Genomic DNA, 20,989 nt, shown 5'->3' with positions numbered 1-20,989 from the left:
TCCGGGTTCATAATTGCAAAGTTGAAATTCTCCTGACCCATATCCGCGGGTTGCGTTTTTGAAGTTGACACGTAATTGCCTCGTTTCTACGAGAGCATCGGTAAACGCGGACGTGGGTGTTTATCGCGTCCGCGTTATCTTGGAAGACGGAGGAGCTGCTTCCAGGGAGATAGGATGACCCGAAACTGACCTCGTGACACTAGATAATCATTCCGGAGTATGGTTGGCCGACTTGACACGGGACTGCATACGGCTTCTTGCTTCGCTGCCAAACAAAATTCGCAGCCTTGCTCTCCGAACTTCGCGCGTTTTTAATTACACTCCGTGTAAAACATGTTGTTCGACGATGTTTGTTGAAATTTGCGCACGATCATTTTCACTCGGATTTACTGGATTTTATTTTCACAGATTTGATCCTTCCGCGCGCGAAATCGATCGACACTTTTAACGCTGTTCGCTGAAATTCGCGCTCAACCATTTTCATTTGTATCGAAAATGCTGGCTTTTATTTCTGGAGATTTTATTCCCTTGGAAAATTCGCCGACACATCTGACACTGTTCGCTGAAATTTCCGCAGAATCATTTTCATTTGTTCTCATTTGTTCGGAGTTTTTATTTCCTCGGAAAATTCGCTGACATATTCGACACTGTTCGCTGAAATTTCCGCAGAATCATTTTCATTTGTTTTCGTTTGTTCCGGAGATTTTATTTCCTTGAAAAATTGACACTGTTTGCCGACATTTGCGTATAATCATTTTCATGTGTATTCACAGATTTCCATTTCCAGATTGTATTTGATCTTTTTTGCAAAATTAATTGACAGTTAAATTGAGTTCAACCTAAATCCTAGAATTTTGACTAATACTTCGTTGTTACGAAAATAATACTATTTCCAACCAGGTCACGTCTTCGTTTCTTTAATAATAAATAGTAAAATTGTTCAATTTTTATACTTTTAATCATTTACTGTGTCCTCGTCAAATGAAATAGTTCCATCAATATATACAGGTGTCCAATAAAATCTAAGTTCTAACTTTTCAAATAGCAAGTTAAAATATTTCTAAATATAATAATATATAATAATATTATTTTTATATTAAATATTATGATATTTCTAAAAAATCGGCGAGTTCATCGCCTAAATCTCAGAATGGAAGCAAACGAAACAAAGAACTACGTTCCTGTGCATTCACGCGCAAAACGAATATTTACGACGGAAAATTACGCTGATAATCATTGTGAAAAGCCGAATTAATTAACACGTTCCGTGCCACGTGTACCATCCATGGTACACGCTTGCATGTTTACTTAGTGAACTGAACAAATTGTTTACAAGAAATTTAGAACCGAAGAATCAATTTCCACCGCAAGAATGGGCGTTGATAAGTTTTTGTTACGTTGTTATGTGTACGAGAATTAATAATTGCACGTAATACATCAAGTTTTAGTAAAATATCAAAGTGTGAAGATTCGAGTAAAAAAAGCTCGGCACGGAACGTGTTAACGGAGACGACTACCACGCGTTCCCCGGAAGTGTGCGAGAAAGTCTCGCTGTCGCCTCCGAATCGCCGGGGCAGGCTGTCCCGATATCGGCCGTCCGGTTCGTCATCTCGTTTAGTCGTTGACTATCGTTCTCTCGTCTTGCTCAGCATCCCGACTGATGTTTAGCTCACTGCCAGCGATTCCGGTGGCAGTGCTCGCGAAAGAAACCGGCGTGATCGTGTCACAGTAAGTGCCCGTGACTCGCAGTCTATAATTAATTCGGGACCATATTCCAGTGACACGAATTCAGAGATATATCGCTGGAAAATTATTCATCGTTCGCTCGTCTCTTCAGAAACATAATCCATAAATCTCTCGTTTCCAATTATGCAGCCGGTTTTGCTTCTTTAGGGCACCGTTTAATCGTGACAAGGCACGAAGAACAGCATCTTCGTTCACTCGGATGCGTCCCGAAGAAGGAAAGTCGATTTACAGTGAGTAACTTTTCATTTGTCCGAACATTTAATATTCGGACACAATTTCAAACGCGATAACTTTTTCACGTTGGACCAAACGATCTGAGGTTTTCTTGAGGTCGTTCGACTGTCCAGTTCACTGACCAATCAGTGAAAAGATTGTTGAAAGAGAGAAGAAAGAGTGAAAAAATTGGATTGGTTGGAACGACGAGAAGCTAGCATAAATAAAAAAGGAAATAAATATATACTTTTTAAATAGATTTTGTTATATATACCAAGCAATTACGATTTCCTCAAAAATCGTTTCAGACATTGTCTAGTAAACTGGCCGGTCTAATCATCGCGTCTCAAAAAAATCAAATCATATGGTTCAAATGTAAAAACGTTATTGCGTTTAAAACGGTGTCGGAATATTAACGTTATCCATTGTAAATGTTTCTCTGAAACAGCCAGAGTCTACCGAATTACAAGTGAACCTAAATATTAATTTTAGGGTAACAAACTTTAACCCTCGGCACTCGGAAGATTTTTCTGCTGAATTATGCGAAAGTTACGATTTTGCTACAGAAAGTCGAATTGGAAGAAGAATCTGCTGGAATTAATAAATCAAAGATTTTGTACACGATTGCCTGAAAATATGAAGAAATATAATAATAATAAAAAAATGCCGCTTTAACGTGGAAGCATAGACATCCGAGTGCAAAGGGTTAAATCAACAAGATAATCGCTGTTACGATGTTACGATAATCGCTGAACGAATTGCAAATACTCTCGAAAACCGTAAATTGGCAATCTGGAGTTGCATTCGAATTTCCGTGAACCGAGAGCCGCGCGAAAACGCCGTCAAATCCCCGATGCGCGATTCTAATTGCTCCGGGACAGGTTGCAGAGCCTCGAACAGGTTCCGCCGATTTTTTTTTCGCGACCGTTGGGAAGAGTTGTTGCGCGGCGGAATGATTAACCGATTAGCACGATTTCCGTCATTCGAGGGCGCGAGGCCCGGGAGCGTGATTGCGCAAGTTTCCCGGCGAGATGCGCGATTTTTCACGTGATTCGCGGTTAAGTAATCGGCTCTCGGGGAAATGTAAACCGCTTCGAATTTGGCCGCGAGCGGAACACCCCGAAGCGGCGTAGTCGCGAGCGCGTGAAAGGGCGCCGATTCTCATAAAAGAAGCCGGTCGCGGCGGAGCGCGGACAGTCCGCGCGATCGTCGGGCATCCCTCTTAATTAACGCTCCGGATCATCTCGAAACAGATCGCGGGAACCGTGCGCGTGCAAACGGAGGAAAGTGCGAGACCGTTCCAGAACGTCTTGTGTGGATCGTCGACGCGAGGGAAGACGGTAATTGAGGCGTTCGTCGCGGCTGTTGGATCTCTTTTCGCGAATCCGATGGATCGTTCGTTGTTACGAAGCTTGTTACGAACCCGTGGTGTGCATCTCGATCGCTCCCGTAGCCGACAGTGTGCCGTTTCTCTTCCGAGAATCGCCTGCGAAATTTTCTATCTTAGCCTCTCAATTTCCGCGGCAGTACATCACGTTTTATGGCCGATTCTCGGGAGAGAATTTATTTACGGCTGTTTCGGCGGGCGGGGTGCGTAATTTTTCTTTGGATTCTGCGGAAGGGAATTTGTATTGTTTATGGCTTTCACTGTACCGGAATACGTGGTGATTTCGAAAAAAAGAAAAAAAAATTGCGGCCAGGGATGCGTTTGATGCTCGAACGCTGCAATTTTTCCTGTTTTTGGGAAGAGGACCGTGATTCGAGTGATTCGACCGTGACTTTTTCAATTTTCTGAATGTAAATATTGTCTCAGTGGTGAGAGTTCTTTCTCTTTTACGAAAGAGAGTTATTAATATCTGACGAGGATACTTGATTCGTTTCGATGAATGAAAATTGTTCTCCGAATAGTAATTCTTGGCAAGAAATAATTGACAGCAAAATGGTACAATATCTTCTTTAGTTTTGCGAGAGATAATTGTTGTACAAATAGTAATCCTCTGCTAAAAATAATTGACAGCAGAATGTTGAAATATCTTCTTCATTCTTGCGGGCAAAAATTGTCTAAATTTTCGTTCTTACCGAAAATAATTGATATCAGAATGGTGCAATGTCTTCTTAATTTTTGTGACCAAAATCTGTTCTCCAAATGGTATTTTTTACTAAAAATAATTTATATCACAGTGGTGAAATATCTTCTTTATTAACAACAATTGTTGTTTAAATAGTAACTCATACTGAAAATAATCGACCCTACAATGGTAAAATGTCTTCTTAATTTTCGTGGACAAAAATTATTGTCTGAATAGTACAATTTCTGTATTACTTTCGTGAGAAAGAATTGACAAAGAATTGAAAAAAGAGTTGCTTTCTGCAATTTCTATATCGCTGCCTGAACAATAAAGGTTGAAACGCATCAAAGGATACGATTTGTTAACAAAACATCAGAAGATAGATATCGAGAACCTTGATTGATGACCCGTCAGATAAAAAATATATGATACGCATGATTTTGCTTACGCTCACATTCGCGATCATAAAATACTACGCATTCTAAACATCTTATCATCTTGATATCATCTGATATCGATCAGATCGATTTAATGAGAAGTAACTTCTCGTCGAAGACAGCTAACGAAATCTCTCCTTCTAACAAAATCTCGATAAATATTCATGGCGGAGCAGAGGAGAATGCTTAGTTTCTTTATCTTGGAAAAGAAAGCTTCTCGTCGGAATTTAATTAGCAGCTAAATTAGCAAACACAATCGATGAGACGATCGCTCTTAGGATAGTTCCCTCGATCCTCGGCCGACTATACGCGCCGATGCGACGAAAGTCGTTCAAACTTTGTTTCATGAATATTCCCCGTGAAGTCGACGCGTCATTACTTTTAATTGCTGGCAATCAACGAGCGCCGTTGGTGACTCACGTGAAAACAGTCGGGGGCGTGAAATCGCGAGGGCTCGATGGTGGACACGAGTTTGGCTATTTATTATTCCCATACTAATTGCATGCCCTGGGAACGCGATTGAAAACTGAAAGCGAAACGAGCTCTGTCCAGGCACCTGTCTGCAATTTTAATCGAAAATCTATGTTTGTTCGAATAAACGTACTCTATTTAATTTGAGTATTGATACTAAGTTGTATAAGATTTTAATTTTGCCATATAACATTTTTTTATAAAACTATTTTACCATATAAAAAAGACAAGCATTTCTACACAAAGCATGATTATAGTGGCGTAAGGTCACGTGTTCGGAAATTTTGACTTCCGTCTTTAAAATGTAATCTATACGTACCAAAATGTTACGAAGACAAGTGAAATAATTTATAAAGTTATTGCTAATTAACTTAACTCTCAAGTTACTGTTGATCAGCTTCATTCTAAATTATGTTAGCAACACATTTCGGTCAGTAAAATACAATGATATTCCTTCTTCTTCATGATAAGGAAAATGTCAGTTGCGCCACTATGATTCTAGCCCACTCTACATTCTTTCGCATAGTTCTTTCGCATTCGTGTACACCATTGTTGCATCAAGATCCACGCATTCAATAAAACTACCCAACGTATTCATTAACACTAGATTTACGGAGCACAAAAAACAGCAGTTTTACATCAGTTTATAAAAGTAACAATAAGACATTTATTCTGATTTTTAGCAAGTGTTATCGTAACATTTGCCGTAAGTAACGTATAAATTGAATAAATAACTCATAAATATAAATGTAATGTGATCTGAATAATCGTAAATTAGAAAAATTAATGACCCGCCATTTTGACGGGTTCCGTAAATCTAATGCTAATATGTTCCTTGACAACGAGATGCAAAGGATGCAATCTTCTCAAATCGAACTGAATACTCGCATTATCTTATTCAACGACTTTGAGTCTCTTTTCAAGTACCTTTTAAATAATAATTATCTCTCACGGCTCACACAAAATAGATCTGTTCCGCGATCGGGTCCACTTCGACTTTCCTGCACTAGCCGGTCGACAGAGCAATCCGCTCGATGAAACACCGTCGAGAACAGTACGAAAAAATTCGGACAAACAGACAGCAGATAACGCGTTTTCGCGGCATGAAGATAAAAATCGGCGCGGTAACAACAAGAGCTCCATTGTTGTTCCGTCCGAAATCGGGGCGAATATTTTCCCGTTACGAGGGATTCGAATCCAGTGGCCGCGCATGCAAATGCCTCCGTGAAAATCGGCGTTCGCCTACAGATCTGCCGACGAACTTTCGAGCGTCGGATCGCGTCGGAGTTCGAGCGAACTCCTCCTTCTCGATTGCTCTCCGTTGCACTCGAGTTTCATCTCCGCGCGGCCGTTCGAAGGGACTGCGGCGTGGACACGGCCGGCCGAAGGGTCCGGCGTTTTCCTCCGGGAAAATTGATTCGAATCCGTGCAATTTCCGGCCCTCGACGTCGCGGCCTGCGCGGCGAGGATAGATGCACTCTGTGCCCCTGATTCCGACGATCTCCGCCGAGACCGGCGTTCCAGAAACCTACACCTACATGCCGAGAGCGGCGATTCTCGAGAGCCGGTTCGTGATCCCGACCCACTTGCTGGATACGCGTAACCCGATGCATCGCTAGTTATCCTCGATTATTAGCCACGCTCGGCCACGTTTATTATTCGCGCGAGTCGATCTCGCCGCGAGATGCTCCGCCGAAGATTGATTTCTCTCGTTGCTGCGACCCTGTTGTTGGGAAACTGCCTCCCCGAACCGTCGCTGGCCGTGCATGCCATCGCTCTCTATATAGTTTATTTCATTTTTATCGATGCGTTTTCTGCGGCTGTTACGGGGGTGACGTAGCAACTCGGCTGAGTTGTAATCGTGGTTTTATTCGAGACGGCAACGATTATCGGGGCCTATTTGTTCGGCCGTTCAGTCTTTTCGAGAGCCGCGTCGTCGTTGATTGTGAAATGCAATTGAACTTTTCTTCTCGGATGTTGCATGAATTTTTGCTGCATTGTGTTCCGGTACCGTTTTGCTCGAATTCGTACACGGAATCGGATGATGTAATGAAAATTCTAACGCTGTAGTTCGAAGAGAAGTGCAATTGCACTTTGCAGCTGCGACGATGCGATCTTGAAAAGAATCTGTGCAAAAGTACACTCTAGGATCTTCTTCTATGTACCGTAAAAACTGATTTGTAGAACAATGTAGCAGATTAATGTTGAAGGATAGCGTCACAGAACAATGTTGCCAAATAACGTCACAGAATAATGTTGCAGAATGACGCTGAAGCAATATGCTAATTAATACAGAGATAACAGAGTATCTTGTATACAGTTCGATTTAGTAATTTGAGAGGAATAATATTAAGACAATTTTTCATCTTCATTAATTATCGATCGAACATTCACCGAACGTTGCTCCTCTACTCAAGGAAATAAGAAGTTTCGTGCAAGCTGGTATCATAATATCTTTACAGCGCTGGTTACATTGAACCGATCCAATCAGCAGAATGATATCCACGTATATTGCTTACGACATCCACTGTAATTATGAAAATGTTCCGGCGAGTAGCATCAACCTCCTTTCAGGATCGATTAAATACTTTCAACCTTGTTCTTCGCAAAGCTATCTCGTATCTTGACACCGACATCATGATTCAAGAGCTGTAACTTAAGCCAATCTTCGAGCAAATTACTTTCGCGATAGTATCGGTAGGTGTAAAACGTTCTGATTGAACCTGCGTGTAGGTTTCTTGACCAGCGAGGAACCTTGAATTTCTAGTCAGCGGTCTGATAAAGTTCCTCGGATTTGTTGGCGAACCATTTGTAACGTGACCGTGCATTGTTATCGTCATTTTTATGAATGAAAATTCTTGGCTAAATCGCAACAGGCTTTAGAAACATAATTCACGTTAGAATGGTGAAATATTTCGTTCGGATTTGTGAACAAAAATTATTCTGTAAATGATGGTAACTGCTAATAGTAATTTACGATAGAATGCAAAAAAGAATTTTGTGTAGTAGAAACTCATTGCCTAATTGGTAATTGTTGACAATAATTTATATCAGAATGGCATCATTTCGTCCTTATTTTTGAAAGCAGAAATTTTTGTTTAAATTGTTGTCTAATTCTCACTAAAGAATAATTGACAACAGAATGGTGAAATATCTTCTTCATTTTTGTGAAAGAAAATCGTTGTCTAAACAGTAATTCTTGCTAATAATAATTTACATTAGAATGGTAAAATATCACGTTTATTTTTGTGACCAAAAACTGTTGTCTGAACGGCAATTATTGTAGAAATAATTAGCACATTAAAGCGTTAAAATATCTTCTTCATTCGTGTGGAAGAAAATTCTCGTCTAAATACTAAATTCTTTCCAATTGTCTCCCTCAGCTTGTAAACAGAAATGGAAAATCTGGGAAGAGGAGACACGATTATTCGAGCCTCGAGGCTCGTTTTTATAGTCGCCGCTTGTTAACAACCATAAAAAACGAACCGCGAAAATTGGGGAGAGTTGACTGCACTTCCAGCAATCCCCGATCAAAACAGCCGGCAATTCCCGGAATCCCAGATCAACGGCAATCAACGATAACGAAGGGAGACTTACGATCGGATCAACGCCGTTCCCAAGCTTCGTCGGCGAGATCGTCAACAGGTTTCGCCGGCCGATATAAATCGGGATCAGAATCGGGCCCATTTATCAATGGGCACGCTTACGCGTCAGCCCGTTAATCGGCGCGGCCGTTGAGGTTTCTCGGGGCTCGTCACGGCCAGTTACATCGCCTCGTAACTTCGTCTGTGTTACATCATATTCCATGGAAATGCGCGAGACGCGGCCGATGTCGCAACGCGGCTCGCTTTGATCGATGGAGACCATCGGAGAAACTTCCATCAAACGTGATCGCCTCGGGATCGAAGTTGGACCGCCTCGTTGGATCGGAAGCCCGCGATCGGACCGCTGGATCACGACTTCACTCGCGTTTTCCCCATTAATCAACCTAAAGATCGTCGAAATGTAACGATTCCTATTCGAGATTTCTGCGGGCCATGTTGCAACTGCCGGCGGCGTTACATCTCGATACTAATTTCGGAAACTTGACGCTTGTTACTGTCGAAAGTGCTCCGAAATGGCGCACCTTGATCGATACATTCGGTGGATATAATCGATTAGACTCGCGGCAGAACTTGTATTCAACTATTTAAGTACCTTGGATCGTTACTTGTACAGTGTGATTTCTCGGACACCCGGTGTACTGGTATTACCTTTTAGTAGGTATTTCTTGCAGGATTTTTACCTGGTTTTTTAAACATTCGCGAGGAAGATGATACTGTAAGAATTCGGATTTTATTTTGAAAAGGGTTCAATGTTCTACCCTTATTTTTCTTTCAGTAATTTCTGTTGTTATTGATATTGTTATTTACGATTCTTCTAGATTTTCTATTTGCATTCCCCGAATGGTCTTTATGCTAATTTGTGTTTCTCTTCGAAAGGGGTTTTATGCTTCATGATTAAATAGAAACGAATTACTCGACGATGTTGCAAACATATTCTCCTAATTCTACAAAGCGTGAATTTTAATTAATTAAGAAATTATATTTCTCATCTCTCAAGGTCTTTGGGCGATGAAAAATGATAGAAGCGCAGAGAAATAAATGGCTGAAAGATTATGCAAGCGCAGTAAAATGGCTGAAAGACCGTCGAATAAATGAAGAAAATTTGTTTGACGAACGCTACGGGGATGAATGGCTTTAGATCGCGACATGGGCAATTAACGCAACTTTTTGTGATCATAGCAGCCGACACGCAGGTCCAAGGACCGCGGTTATGTCAGCCTGCGATTCCATTGGGTGTTTCCGCTTTACGTTCCGCGTTTCAGTCGGGAAAAGCGTGGAAACTCGTTTCTGGCGCTCCTCTTTCAGATCATAACTCCGAGCAAACTTATCCCCGAAGTTCCAAGCTACTTTTCAGTAGCCATTCCTTGGCTCCCGGAAGTATTTCAATTTATAAAACTTGCGAATGTTGGGGCTTTCCTTCTCGTTGCGTAATTTGTTGGGCTTTGGAATGGTCTTTTCACCGTGGAAACTCTAAGTAGTTGAGAATCGCGAGAGTCGATCTTTACGCGGAAATAAGCTACGATTTCGTAGAAAATGTCTGCAGGTACATCGAAGTCGAATTCTTGAGACAGAAAGAAATTCTTTATGTGGATCTTTTGATGTCGGCAGAGCGGAGGTCTTACTAATTTTCCGGAAATCCTCGCGTAATAGAGGAATACGCTGTCGGATAAGTTTATTATTCATTCTGTCTAATCTGTTCTGGAAGGAACATCTTCAAAGTTGTCAGAGATTTTAGGAGTTTGTTAAAGTGTTACGGGAGTAATCGACTTTCCTGTATTTTAATCAATTTTGGTAGACAACTTTTGTAACAGCTGCCGTAGCCAAAACTTGGAATAATTTTATTAAGTAGTTGAGACTGATAAAACTTTTCGGGTACGCGAAGACCCGGATAGAAATTTCTTAAGAAATCTCGCTGCTCGAGTCTGGAAGAAGATCTCTTAATGTCAGACGTCTTTCATGCTCACAATCCTAGTGATTAAATATTGTTGTCCAATGTTCTACAATGTTATCCCGACATTTCATACGAAGAGGAAATACTTTTTGGACTGGGCGACGTCTGATCGTAATTTTTTATGCACAGGAATAATTCCTGTAATTTCGTAGCCACGAGAACATGATATAATATTAAAATAAAAATATTATTTATGATAAAAATAGCTTTCTTCTATTATTTAAAAATTTTTGGGATAGTTTCTTTTAGAAACCTCCATTGAAATTTAGAAGAAGCTGCAACTATTAGAGACTTCATAACCTTGAATCAAACAATTGTAATATCAAAATAAATGAAACTAAATGAAAACCTTCGACTAGAAATACTTTTCCTCTGTTATTAAAAATTATTTGCGTCACTTTTTCCAGAATTTAAACTTTATGGACACTTCCCATGAATTTTGGAAGATGCTGCAGCTACTACAATCATTATAGCCAGAATCAATCGACTGTCGCATTAAAATGGATGACAATAAATAAAAACTAGTGCTTTGAAATATTTATATATTTCTCAATATATAATATAATATAATATAATATAATATAATATAATATAATATAATATAATATAATATAATATAATATAATATAATATAATATAATATAATATAATATAATATAATATAATATAATATAATATAATATAATATAATATATATATTTATAAATTGTCAAAAATAATTGTAAGAATCACAAGTTAGATGAAAATGCGTCGATACTTGTAATAAGTAAAAAAAAAAACGTAACAATGGCTTTAAATTCTTCCAATGCCATACAGACGCTTAAAATCTGTTCCTGTTATTGACAGAATTCTTATCGGACCTTTTCCCGAATCTTGAAACAAGATTCCAAGTCCAGCTATCAGAGCCTCGATAGCCGAACTCAAACAACTGGCCTAACCCTCGGACGCATCTGCCCCACACAAGCCCAACGATTTAGCGATTCGCAGCGGCGAACAATTGATTCCAAAGAGCAACTTTGATTCCAGGCAGCAGGATGTTGTTGCTGACGGTGGCGGCATGCCTTTTCATCACGGTGCAGGCCGGATGTCCTATGAGGCCCACCGCACAACAATCTTCCAGTAACAGGACCTCCGGCGACGGTGGTTACAGGATTCTCATTAGCGGGGAATCGGACAAGTACATCCCGCACGCAGTCTACACAATCAGACTACAAGGTAACGTCCTACATTTCCTGTTTACCGGCCGCCTTCGCAAACATGGTCCCATTCGAGGATCACGGGCGCTCCGCGCTCGATCCAGCGTGAAAACGTTCTCCGACTTCAACGCCGGCAGCGTCCATGAATTTTGATGGGGTGTCTGCTGCGCCGAGCCGTCGATGTAACGTGCACGAATTAAAATTGAACCGGTGATTTCAGGCTCGAGGACGCACGAAAGATTGCAGCAGTTCACGAGATTCACCCTGTCCGCGCACTCGCAGCATGCACCCAACAACCCCGCTGCTCGGATCGGTTACTTCCAATTATTCCCGGACTCGTTGACCACCTTCAACGAGGATTGCGTCAACACCATCTCCGAGGCGTCGGATTATCCGAAAACCGAGGTACAAATCCGCGATATTACAGTAATGTTTTTCTAATTGACGCTCAGATTGTCCACAAAAATGGACAATTTAGGGAGAGCAGATACGATTATTCGATCCTTGCGGTTTATTTTTATGGTTATAAATTGTCCACGATTATAAAAACGAGCTGCGAGGCTCGAATAATCGTATCTCCTCTTCCAAAATTGTCCATTTTTGTGCACAACTTTTTTGTGGACATTACTGTATTAGGTCGAGTCATATAATAACTTCCGATGCAGCTAGGTAGAATCTATTGTTCGTATCTGATAATGGTTCGAAATAAATGAAATAAAAAAGGAAACAAAAGAATAAATAAAAAAGGAGAACAAAATAAATGTCGAATAAAAAAACGGAAGTTATTTATGACTCGACCTAACATATTGTAAACTGCGAATCTTATAGGAAATAATAATATGTTGACGCATGAGGTTGGCTTCTGCGAGAATTTGCGAGGACTTTCTCGCTGCCTTGTCGTTTAACAACGTTTAAACGCGTCGATTAATTGTGCATGCAAGTTTTGGTAGATTTATTTGTTGCTACGCGGATTATAGCGCTCTGCGTAACATTTAAGAAACGATTTGTCGCAAAAGCAACCCGCGGGAAATTAAATGTTTCAAACATTCTGCATATACCAAATAAAAAGTCTCATCTGAAAATCGCCGAATGGAGACTGCAACAAAATACAACGTCGGAAAATTGATCTCGGTCGCTGTCACGGAAAAGGATAATCGGAAAAATCGCGAGCTGACCAATTTCTCACAGGTTTGTCTTCCCTCGAGCCTCGTATGTACCGACCTCGCCGTCTACAATAAAAATCGAGGGAGGCCGATCTCGGATAGATCCCGCGGACCTGGCCACTGTCCAAGCGTCGATGGTGCCTGATGCCTCGGCATTATCGTGGCCAGGATTCGTGGGCTTCCGCAACAAGACAGTAAAACGTTTCTTACCGCTGGCGCAGGTCCAAGTGATGTGGAGGGCACCGACGAACGGATCGGGATGCGTTATCTTCACGGCCATGATTCTGGAGAATAACGTGCGATGGTACGCCGAGGACGATGCTCTGACCAAAACCTTCTGCGAGGTCGGCCCTAAGGATGTGGAGGTCCTCGACGTCGACAGGTGCTGCGCCTGCGACGAGGCCAAGTATTCGGTACGCCTAATCGTTATCCTCTGTTTAAAAAAAAATTATTTGGCACACGGGTCTCTTAGAGGAACAAGTCAGATATTGAGGGATATTTTTTGGAAAATTTTTAGGGACGTTCTTACTGACTTCGAACATTTTCTGAAGTTTGTATCGTGCATCATGATCCTCTATCTTAATATATTTTTTAGCAAATGTGATATGACGAGCAGACCATTGGAAACGGTGGGTATATTCAGACAAAATTTTGAAGGACATTCTTACTGATTCTGAACATTTTTTGAACTTAGCATGGTACATCATTATGCTCTGTTTAAAACAAAAATAATTAAGAAAATGGATATGGTGAACAGACTATTAAAAAATAGAGGAACATTTCTTGGAAAATTTTGATGGGCCTTTTTACTGATTTTAAATGTTTTGATTCTGTGTTTTAACATATTATCATCAAATTGGCCAGTGGACCATTGAGAACCAGTGGGTTATTTTCTGGACAATTTTGAAGAATATTTTACAGTATCTGTAACTTGCAATTAGTATGACAAACTCCGTATCTTGAACAGCTACTTAGCAAATTATATTATATTTATATATTATGAAATATCTCTTGACGAATGGTTAATATAATCGTCTACTTTCATCTTAAAATTGAGTTCACAGACTAATAATCCATAAAGACAGTTCATCGAATCGAATGTCTGAGTACGTAGAAAATTATACAATATTTACCGCGATGCATTCCATAAATGCATAAAATGATCGATCCAGATATACGTCCATACATCCGTGGCTCCAAGAAAATTTAGCCAAATAAAATCGTCAACGATTTTCTCAGACGATAATACTCCTTTCGCACGTCCGATTCGACAAGTTTATTCAAAGAATCGTCTAATTCACAGTCGCTAATTCGGACTTGCAAGTGCACGATTTGCAATCAAGGAATTCGGTCCGTGTGAAAGCAAACAATTCCAGAAAATGGAAGTCACCGGCAACACCTTTGGAAAGCCGCGGTCGCCCGCGGCTCCAGCATTGTCATGCAAACAGGGTGCTCCGTTTAATCTAATACGCGAAGTTGCCGGCGGTATTTCAATGATTTCGAGCGGCTGTGCCTGTCGCAGCTAACTATGGAGGGCATCTGGTCGAACGTGACCCATCCGAAGGACTTCCCGTTCTCCTTGTGGCTGACCCACTTCAGCGACGTGATCGGCGCGACCCACGTCCCCGGGTTCTCCTTCTGGGGCAAAGACCACATCGCGACTGATGGGTTTCGGCAGCTGGCCGAATGGGGATCAGCATCCGGGGTGGAGGCAGAGCTCAGGGCTAACTCCAACAAGCTGAGGACCCTGATCAAGTCCGCCGGCCTTTGGTATCCCAACGTAAACACCAACACTACCACCAGCTTCAGGTAAATCTTTCACCATCATCCTCCGTTCGAAACGCCTCGAAACGTTGGTCCAGAACAGGATTTGCACATTTTGTCCATCGAAGTCGTTGTCATCAGCCTAAATCCAATTTGGTGTCCCTTTTAGAAACTAGAATTTTAGGATCCTTTTCTTTCGGTTTAATCCATTATTGCTGCACTTGGAACAATGAGATATAGACATTAGATCGTAGGAGTACAGTTAGAGAAGAGCAGCTACGAGGAAGGATCAGCTTCTAAAATGAAACTCATTTTTATAATTCATGGTCAGATAGTATCATTAGAAACACTGTAAATATTTGTTTTGCCTCGAAACAATCAATGATAGACAATAGAGAAGATAAAGAATTCGAGACCTAAGTGCTAAAAATAACGCGAATTCAAGATTGTAGACATAGTTGTATTATGATACTTAGTTTATGATACTTAGCAAGACTATATCCAAAGAATAATCCTTATCAACTTACGCGGTTAATAATACAGCTAATATTTTTCTTGCTCGAGTTAGACGATCTCTATTAGGCTACTCTCTTTTACAGACAATGGACTAAAACTAGAAGCAATCTCGAATCATGTACAATAATACAGCAACTATTTTTCCTGACCAGGATAGGTAGAGATCCATATTAGGCTACTCTCTGTTATAGACGATGAATTAAAACTGAGAACAACTTGAACCGAAGATGATAGACGTCGAAGGATGCGCCGATCCGCAACTGCGTTATATTATATATTTATAACTAAATGAATGCACTTTCTCACATTAAAATCGATTCTTCTCCAGAGTAGACAGAAACCACCCGCTGCTGTCGGTGGCCTCGATGCTGGGACCGTCTCCGGACTGGGTGGTCGGCGTCAGCAAATGGAACCTCTGCAGAAAGGACTGCACCTGGACGAAAAGCGAGATAATCGACCTCTACCCCTGGGACGCGGGCACCGACAACGGCATCTCTTACATGTCTCCCAATTCCGAAACGAAGCCCCGGGAGAAGATGAAGCCGATAACCACCCTGTACCCCGAAGATCCTAGATCACCGTTCTACGATCCGACTGGTAGACCGATGATGCCGTTGGCCAGGCTGTACTTGAACAGGGAGAAGCTGGTTTCCAGGAGCTGCAGCGAGGAGATCCTTCAGCAACAGGTGTCGCAATTGGAGGTCGCTGAGAACACCGAGGACACCGCCAGGCGTAAGACACCTCAGCATTTTTCAGTTCCTCTATGCAGAAATTTCACGTCATCTTTGGAATGCTTTGGCGACGATGTTCTCTTCTGGAATGTCTTCCCAGCAATGTTCTCTTTTGAAACGTCTTCCTAACGATGTTCTTCTTCGGATTGTCTTCCTAACAATGTCCATCTTTGTCCAATGAAGCTGAATGTGGGACCACGAAGTACTCGGACTGGTCAACCTGCTCGGTGACCTGCGGCAAGGGACTGAGGATGAGGACCAGGTCCTATCTGATGCCGGAGAAGGCAGCGATGTTCCAGTGCAACATGCAACTGGTCTCGAAGGAGATGTGCGTCGCCTCCATACCAGAATGCTCGTGAGTGTCCCAAATCTGATTCGTTTGACAGTGGAAAACGTCTAGACGATGGACGATTGCACCGGTGACACTGTTTGACTCCATCCGGACAGCTTTCCGTAGACGTATTTTAACGATCCTTGCAGACACTCAAGATCATTAGTTGACAGTGAGCTTCGTTATTTTTGCGTTCGAACCGCTACGAAACGTTTCACCAAAGAAAGTAAACGGTAAACTGATCGCAGTAGTTGTTTCACGAAAATTTGTTGCATACCCAGAGATTGATACACCATTTACAGTAATGTCTCTCTAATCTACGCTTAGATTGTACACAAAAATGGACAATTTAGGAAGAGGAGATGCAATTATTCCGAGCTTTGCTGTTTGTTTTTATGGTCACGAATTCTCAACGATTATAAAAACGAGCTGCGAGGCTCGAATGATCGTGTCTCCTCTTCCCGAATTGTCCATTTTCCTGCGCAATCTTAGCGTCAATTAGGGAGACACTACTGTACTTCGCGAACAAGATCACGTAGATGCATTCGTTGTATTCTAATGAAACAGCTTGCATCTCGTCACCTCAAAGACCCAGTAGATTAAATCGAATGTCGAGGTGGCAAGAGACAATGATTTAGCTACTGTCTAGCACAAGATCACCGAGGTAAGTTCTTAACGACCTCTGTGCAGAGGGGAAGAGGAGTCGATCGAAGAGGGGGTAGTTGCCGTAGACGATGCGCTCTGCATGACCACGGAATGGAGCAAATGGAGTCCATGTTCCTCGAGCTGCGGGGTCGGGGTGTCGATGCGAACTAGAAGATTCAAGGATCGCATGGGTCGCAAGCGATGTCCGCACGTCTCCATTGTCGATAAGATGAAGTGCATGATGCCAGCGTGTGAAGACGGCGAGGGCGAGGAACAAGTTGATGCCGCGTGCCAGGTATCTCGCATGATTCAGCCGATCTTCCGATCGCTCGTTCAGCTTTTACCTCGCCGATTCGTTCGACTTCTCGATCGATATCGTCACGAGACATCTTGTCTTCTTCAAGGTAACAGAGTGGTCGAACTGGTCGCCCTGTAGCGTCTCCTGTGGCAAAGGGACAACGTTGAGAAGTAGACTGCTCCTCACTCCGGATCGTCCCGAGTGCTACGATATCCGGTTGACTGATCGACAATCTTGCTTGGAGCAGGCTGACTGCACCTTCGACATGGCCACTGCGAAAGGTAAATCGGTCTTTTGGGATTGTTGAACGTCTTCTTTGAGATCGTGACTCGTCGAGGCCAATGGATTAGGTACCGGGGATTCGTCGACGATGGTGAAGATCGCTCACAGATTTAGTTAGCAACTTTTTAAATATGTTTTGTCGGAGACTAGGTGAAAATACATTTGACGATGTCGTGGATCGTTCACGGATTTGGTTAGCAGTTTTTTTTAAAATATGTTCGGAGGACTCTTCTTTCAGTACCATCGTTGACAATACGATCGACGATGCTGAAAATGATCGACAGATTCAGTTAGCAAATATTTCAGCATGTTTCGGAGACGCTATTCGCAGAGTCGCCGATGGCAGCACATTTGACGATGCTGAAGATCACTCGCCTCTTTAATTAGCGATTTCCTTGAACGCGTTCTCGAAGATGCTTCTTGTAGATCTGTCAATCTCCTTATTGTCTCCGGTAGAACAGCATATTACACATTAACACATGAAACAATTGCACGAGGATTTTGACATCCGAAAAAATTGCTATCGTAGGGCTGATAGGCTCTCGAACAGAGCAACGAAACCTTTCAAACAATAATTCCCCGAAAAGGTTCAATTAATAATTGACAAAGGTTTGGATTATATATTAGTCCAAGATTTATTTCTTCGAGCTTAAAATTGCTGTTCCTATGGAAAAGTCGGAAGCGATGCAAGCGTGCCTATGTTTCCAGTGGTCTGCATGGAGGAACCCGATCCAGGTCCCTGCAGAGGCTACTTCCAAAGATGGAGCTTCATTCCTCAGAAACTGATGTGCGTGCCGTTCGGTTACGGTGGGTGCCGTGGCAACAGGAACAACTTCTTGACTGCCGAGGAGTGCAACAACACTTGCAGCGTCGTTAGTACACCTCTCTCATTATCTTAATTATCGCAAGCCACGGTACAACGAGGACATTTCTTCAGGTGAGAGCGATCCTCAGCGGAGACTCGGTGAACTTTACCAGTCCTCAACAGTCGCCTGAGTCCGCCGCTCCGGTTGATTGCCTCGTGTCCAGCTGGTCACCTTGGACCACTTGCAGCGCTTCTTGCGGCACTGGACGCGTCACCAGCTTCCGGACCATTAAGGTAAGATGATCTGACAACCGGTGACATCTTCATGGTAACATTAAATAGCAGAGAATCTTTGTTTTCGCCGTGCTTTTCACGATTTTATGGAGTAAATGAAACGAAGAAGAATAGAAATCGCGATGAATTTGGAACACTGATCTATCTGATCGAAAAGTTGCTCGAACAGCAAGCTATAATTCGCTGTAAACGAGCAATTACAGGTTGAAAGGTAGCTGTGTACTTGCTAAGCGAAATACAACAGCGCCGGTATCGCTTTCTCGCATGTTTCTATGAAGTATGAAATTATGACTAAAAAAATGACTGAAAATAGGTGGGAATATCGCTTGGAGGCTTCGTGCGTCAATTGACGTGGAAACTGCACTGCAGGTTTCATGCACCGGAGGCAATAAAGCGATGCTTGAAATAGGGGACAGTGGGAATTACGAAAGAATTTTCAGAAATACAGTTATATTCTCAACTTATTAAAATGATGTCGCTTCGGAACATTTCGAGTGTGTACTTAGGTTTGCTAATTATTAAAATACTGTTGCTTCAGAATAGACAGAATAATTCACAGTTCTGATTAAAACCACGTCGAATCTCTCAAGATTTGATCGACTAACAATCGCGTAATGACTGAAAGTATTAAAAAAGCAGTGCAGTTACACCGTCCACACGTTACAAGCAAATCCAGAATGGAGACAATTAATTTGCAAACCGCGCGGGCGCGTCGAGCTCTTCGAGTGCTACGCTCTGTCGGCGGCTCATTAATAAGTCATAGCACCGGGAACGATTCCCCACGGGTGCTGTATGCACTATCTATCAAAGTCTGTGAATTTTCAGCAACAGCCGCAGAACGGTGGCCGTCCTTGCCCGAAGAAGCTGCAGCGTCGCTCGCGGTGCCTGCTCGCGCCTTGCGAGTAGCACTCGAAAATAAACTCGATCCGGGACCGGCGGAGCTGGAACAGCAAACAGAAGAGACAGGGACCATGATCGCGTTTAGGCGGGTGCCGTGGAACACGTTAACGCTTTGACCGTGATGCCAGCAATCTTAAACGTTTTATAAATACAAGTATTTTATTTAACGCGACAGGTTTACGAGCGTCAAGATGGCGCGATCCGAAAATTCGAACTTCCGAAATCGTAAAAAATACATTTTGCGGGGAAGTTAATCAACAAATTGGTTTCATTGGACATGAATTTACCGACGAAGGTTAAGAAACATGTTACATCTTAATGTGGAACAATTTTAATTTTCCATGGCTTTATAATTTTGAAGTTTTATTTTATTTTTCTAGTTCTTATTTTTTGTTCTTTTTATCTCTACTATCTTTTTTATTTCTCGTACGCACTGGATAAAACGATATTGCAATGTAAACAATTTGTTGTACGCCTAGCTATAATATGTACTTTTAAAATATCATATTTGATGATGAAAATGTTTAAAAATACAAACAAATACGTGCTCTTTATTTTTATAAAGGAATATGAAATAGCTGCTTTTGCTGGCACGAAAAGCTAGTGTTAATCGAATTAGAATTAAAAATTAACGCTAAAAAAATAAAAAATAAAAAGATATAATAGATCAGCGTAAGAATTAATTTCTGAATCGCGGCAAACAGTTCCGTCACTCGTACGCATGTGTGAACGACGCGACAATCAAAGTGTTAAAAACCGACAGAGAGAATCGTCAGCCGTTTTACATTATCCGCCTCGAGTGCGAAGAGATTACGCGAGTTCTTTCTTTCTTCTACGAATAACATGATGGGTATGAAATAAACCGATGTATCAGAATAAATGGTATTTTATTAATGGTCAATCGTGATCTTCCTACTCCCGGTCGAATAATCGAAAACACGTGGCAAACGAACATAACCGAGCTTGTTCTGCCTTATTGCGTTCGAATCTCGCGCCGTAACATAGTCCGCCAAGCGAGTGCTCCTGAACCCAGGGAATTAGGCTGACAGAAAGGTAAATCGTTAAACAATTCGAGTTGCAATCGATGCTGGAAGTGTGTTACCCTGATCACTGTACGATAATCGTAGAACATTTCTCTGTCTGTTACGCTAATTGCAGGAGGATTAACACTAGAAGTACCCGAGACCTCGACGATACTCGTTAGTCCTCGTGGATTTCCGATTTTACAATTTTCGAAGTTCCTGACATTTTTTTAGAGATTTCAATTTTTCGGATAATGTCAGATTTCTTAATTTTACAATGTTCTAACTTTCCGATATTCACGTTCTCATTTTACTATTTCTTTTAATTTGTTCAATTCAATTATCGAACGTGCCTTCGTTTTCTTTTCATTTCGAACTTACGATTTAAACATTTTCTAATCTTCACTGATTCTCATCGATCTCGAACTATTAATTTGAGTATTTTCGAACTTCTTCTCTTCTCATTCCCCATTACAGATTTCCAATTTCCCGGCTCTTTTATATTTCATCTCGAAAGTCGCCCTAATTGTTCGTCTATCGTTCCAGATCT

General features: G+C 41.7%; 1 protein-coding gene across 3 annotated transcripts; it reads left to right on the top strand.

Moving 5' to 3' along the window:
* The first annotated feature begins 1,571 nt into the window (after nt 1–1,571).
* On the top strand, nt 1,572–20,318 carry fat-spondin (extracellular matrix protein f-spondin). Of its 3 annotated transcripts, none has more exons than XM_033478338.2 (13): nt 1,572–1,728; nt 1,894–1,976; nt 11,519–11,707; nt 11,909–12,093; nt 13,073–13,264; nt 14,374–14,660; nt 15,460–15,863; nt 16,046–16,217; nt 16,884–17,133; nt 17,243–17,417; nt 18,127–18,290; nt 18,356–18,517; nt 19,343–20,318. In XM_033478338.2, exons 1-13 carry the CDS (start codon nt 1,661–1,663, stop codon nt 19,421–19,423), a joined length of 2,412 nt encoding a protein of 803 aa, XP_033334229.2. In that variant the 5' UTR covers nt 1,572–1,660; the 3' UTR covers nt 19,424–20,318. The 3 variants fall into 3 exon arrangements, with proteins under 3 accessions (XP_033334229.2, XP_033334228.2, XP_033334230.2); XM_033478337.2 differs by having other exon boundaries at nt 1,580–1,728; nt 1,876–1,976; XM_033478339.2 differs by lacking the exons at nt 1,572–1,728; nt 1,894–1,976 and adding an exon at nt 3,152–3,299.
* The last annotated feature ends 671 nt before the right edge of the window (nt 20,319–20,989 follow it).

The sequence above is a fragment of the Megalopta genalis genome, chromosome 3 (assembly GCF_051020955.1).
Source record: "Megalopta genalis isolate 19385.01 chromosome 3, iyMegGena1_principal, whole genome shotgun sequence".
In the NCBI taxonomy this organism is placed as follows: domain Eukaryota; kingdom Metazoa; phylum Arthropoda; class Insecta; order Hymenoptera; family Halictidae; genus Megalopta; species Megalopta genalis.
Note: the sequence above shows the minus strand (reverse complement) of the source record. Positions and strands in the feature narration are given on the sequence as shown.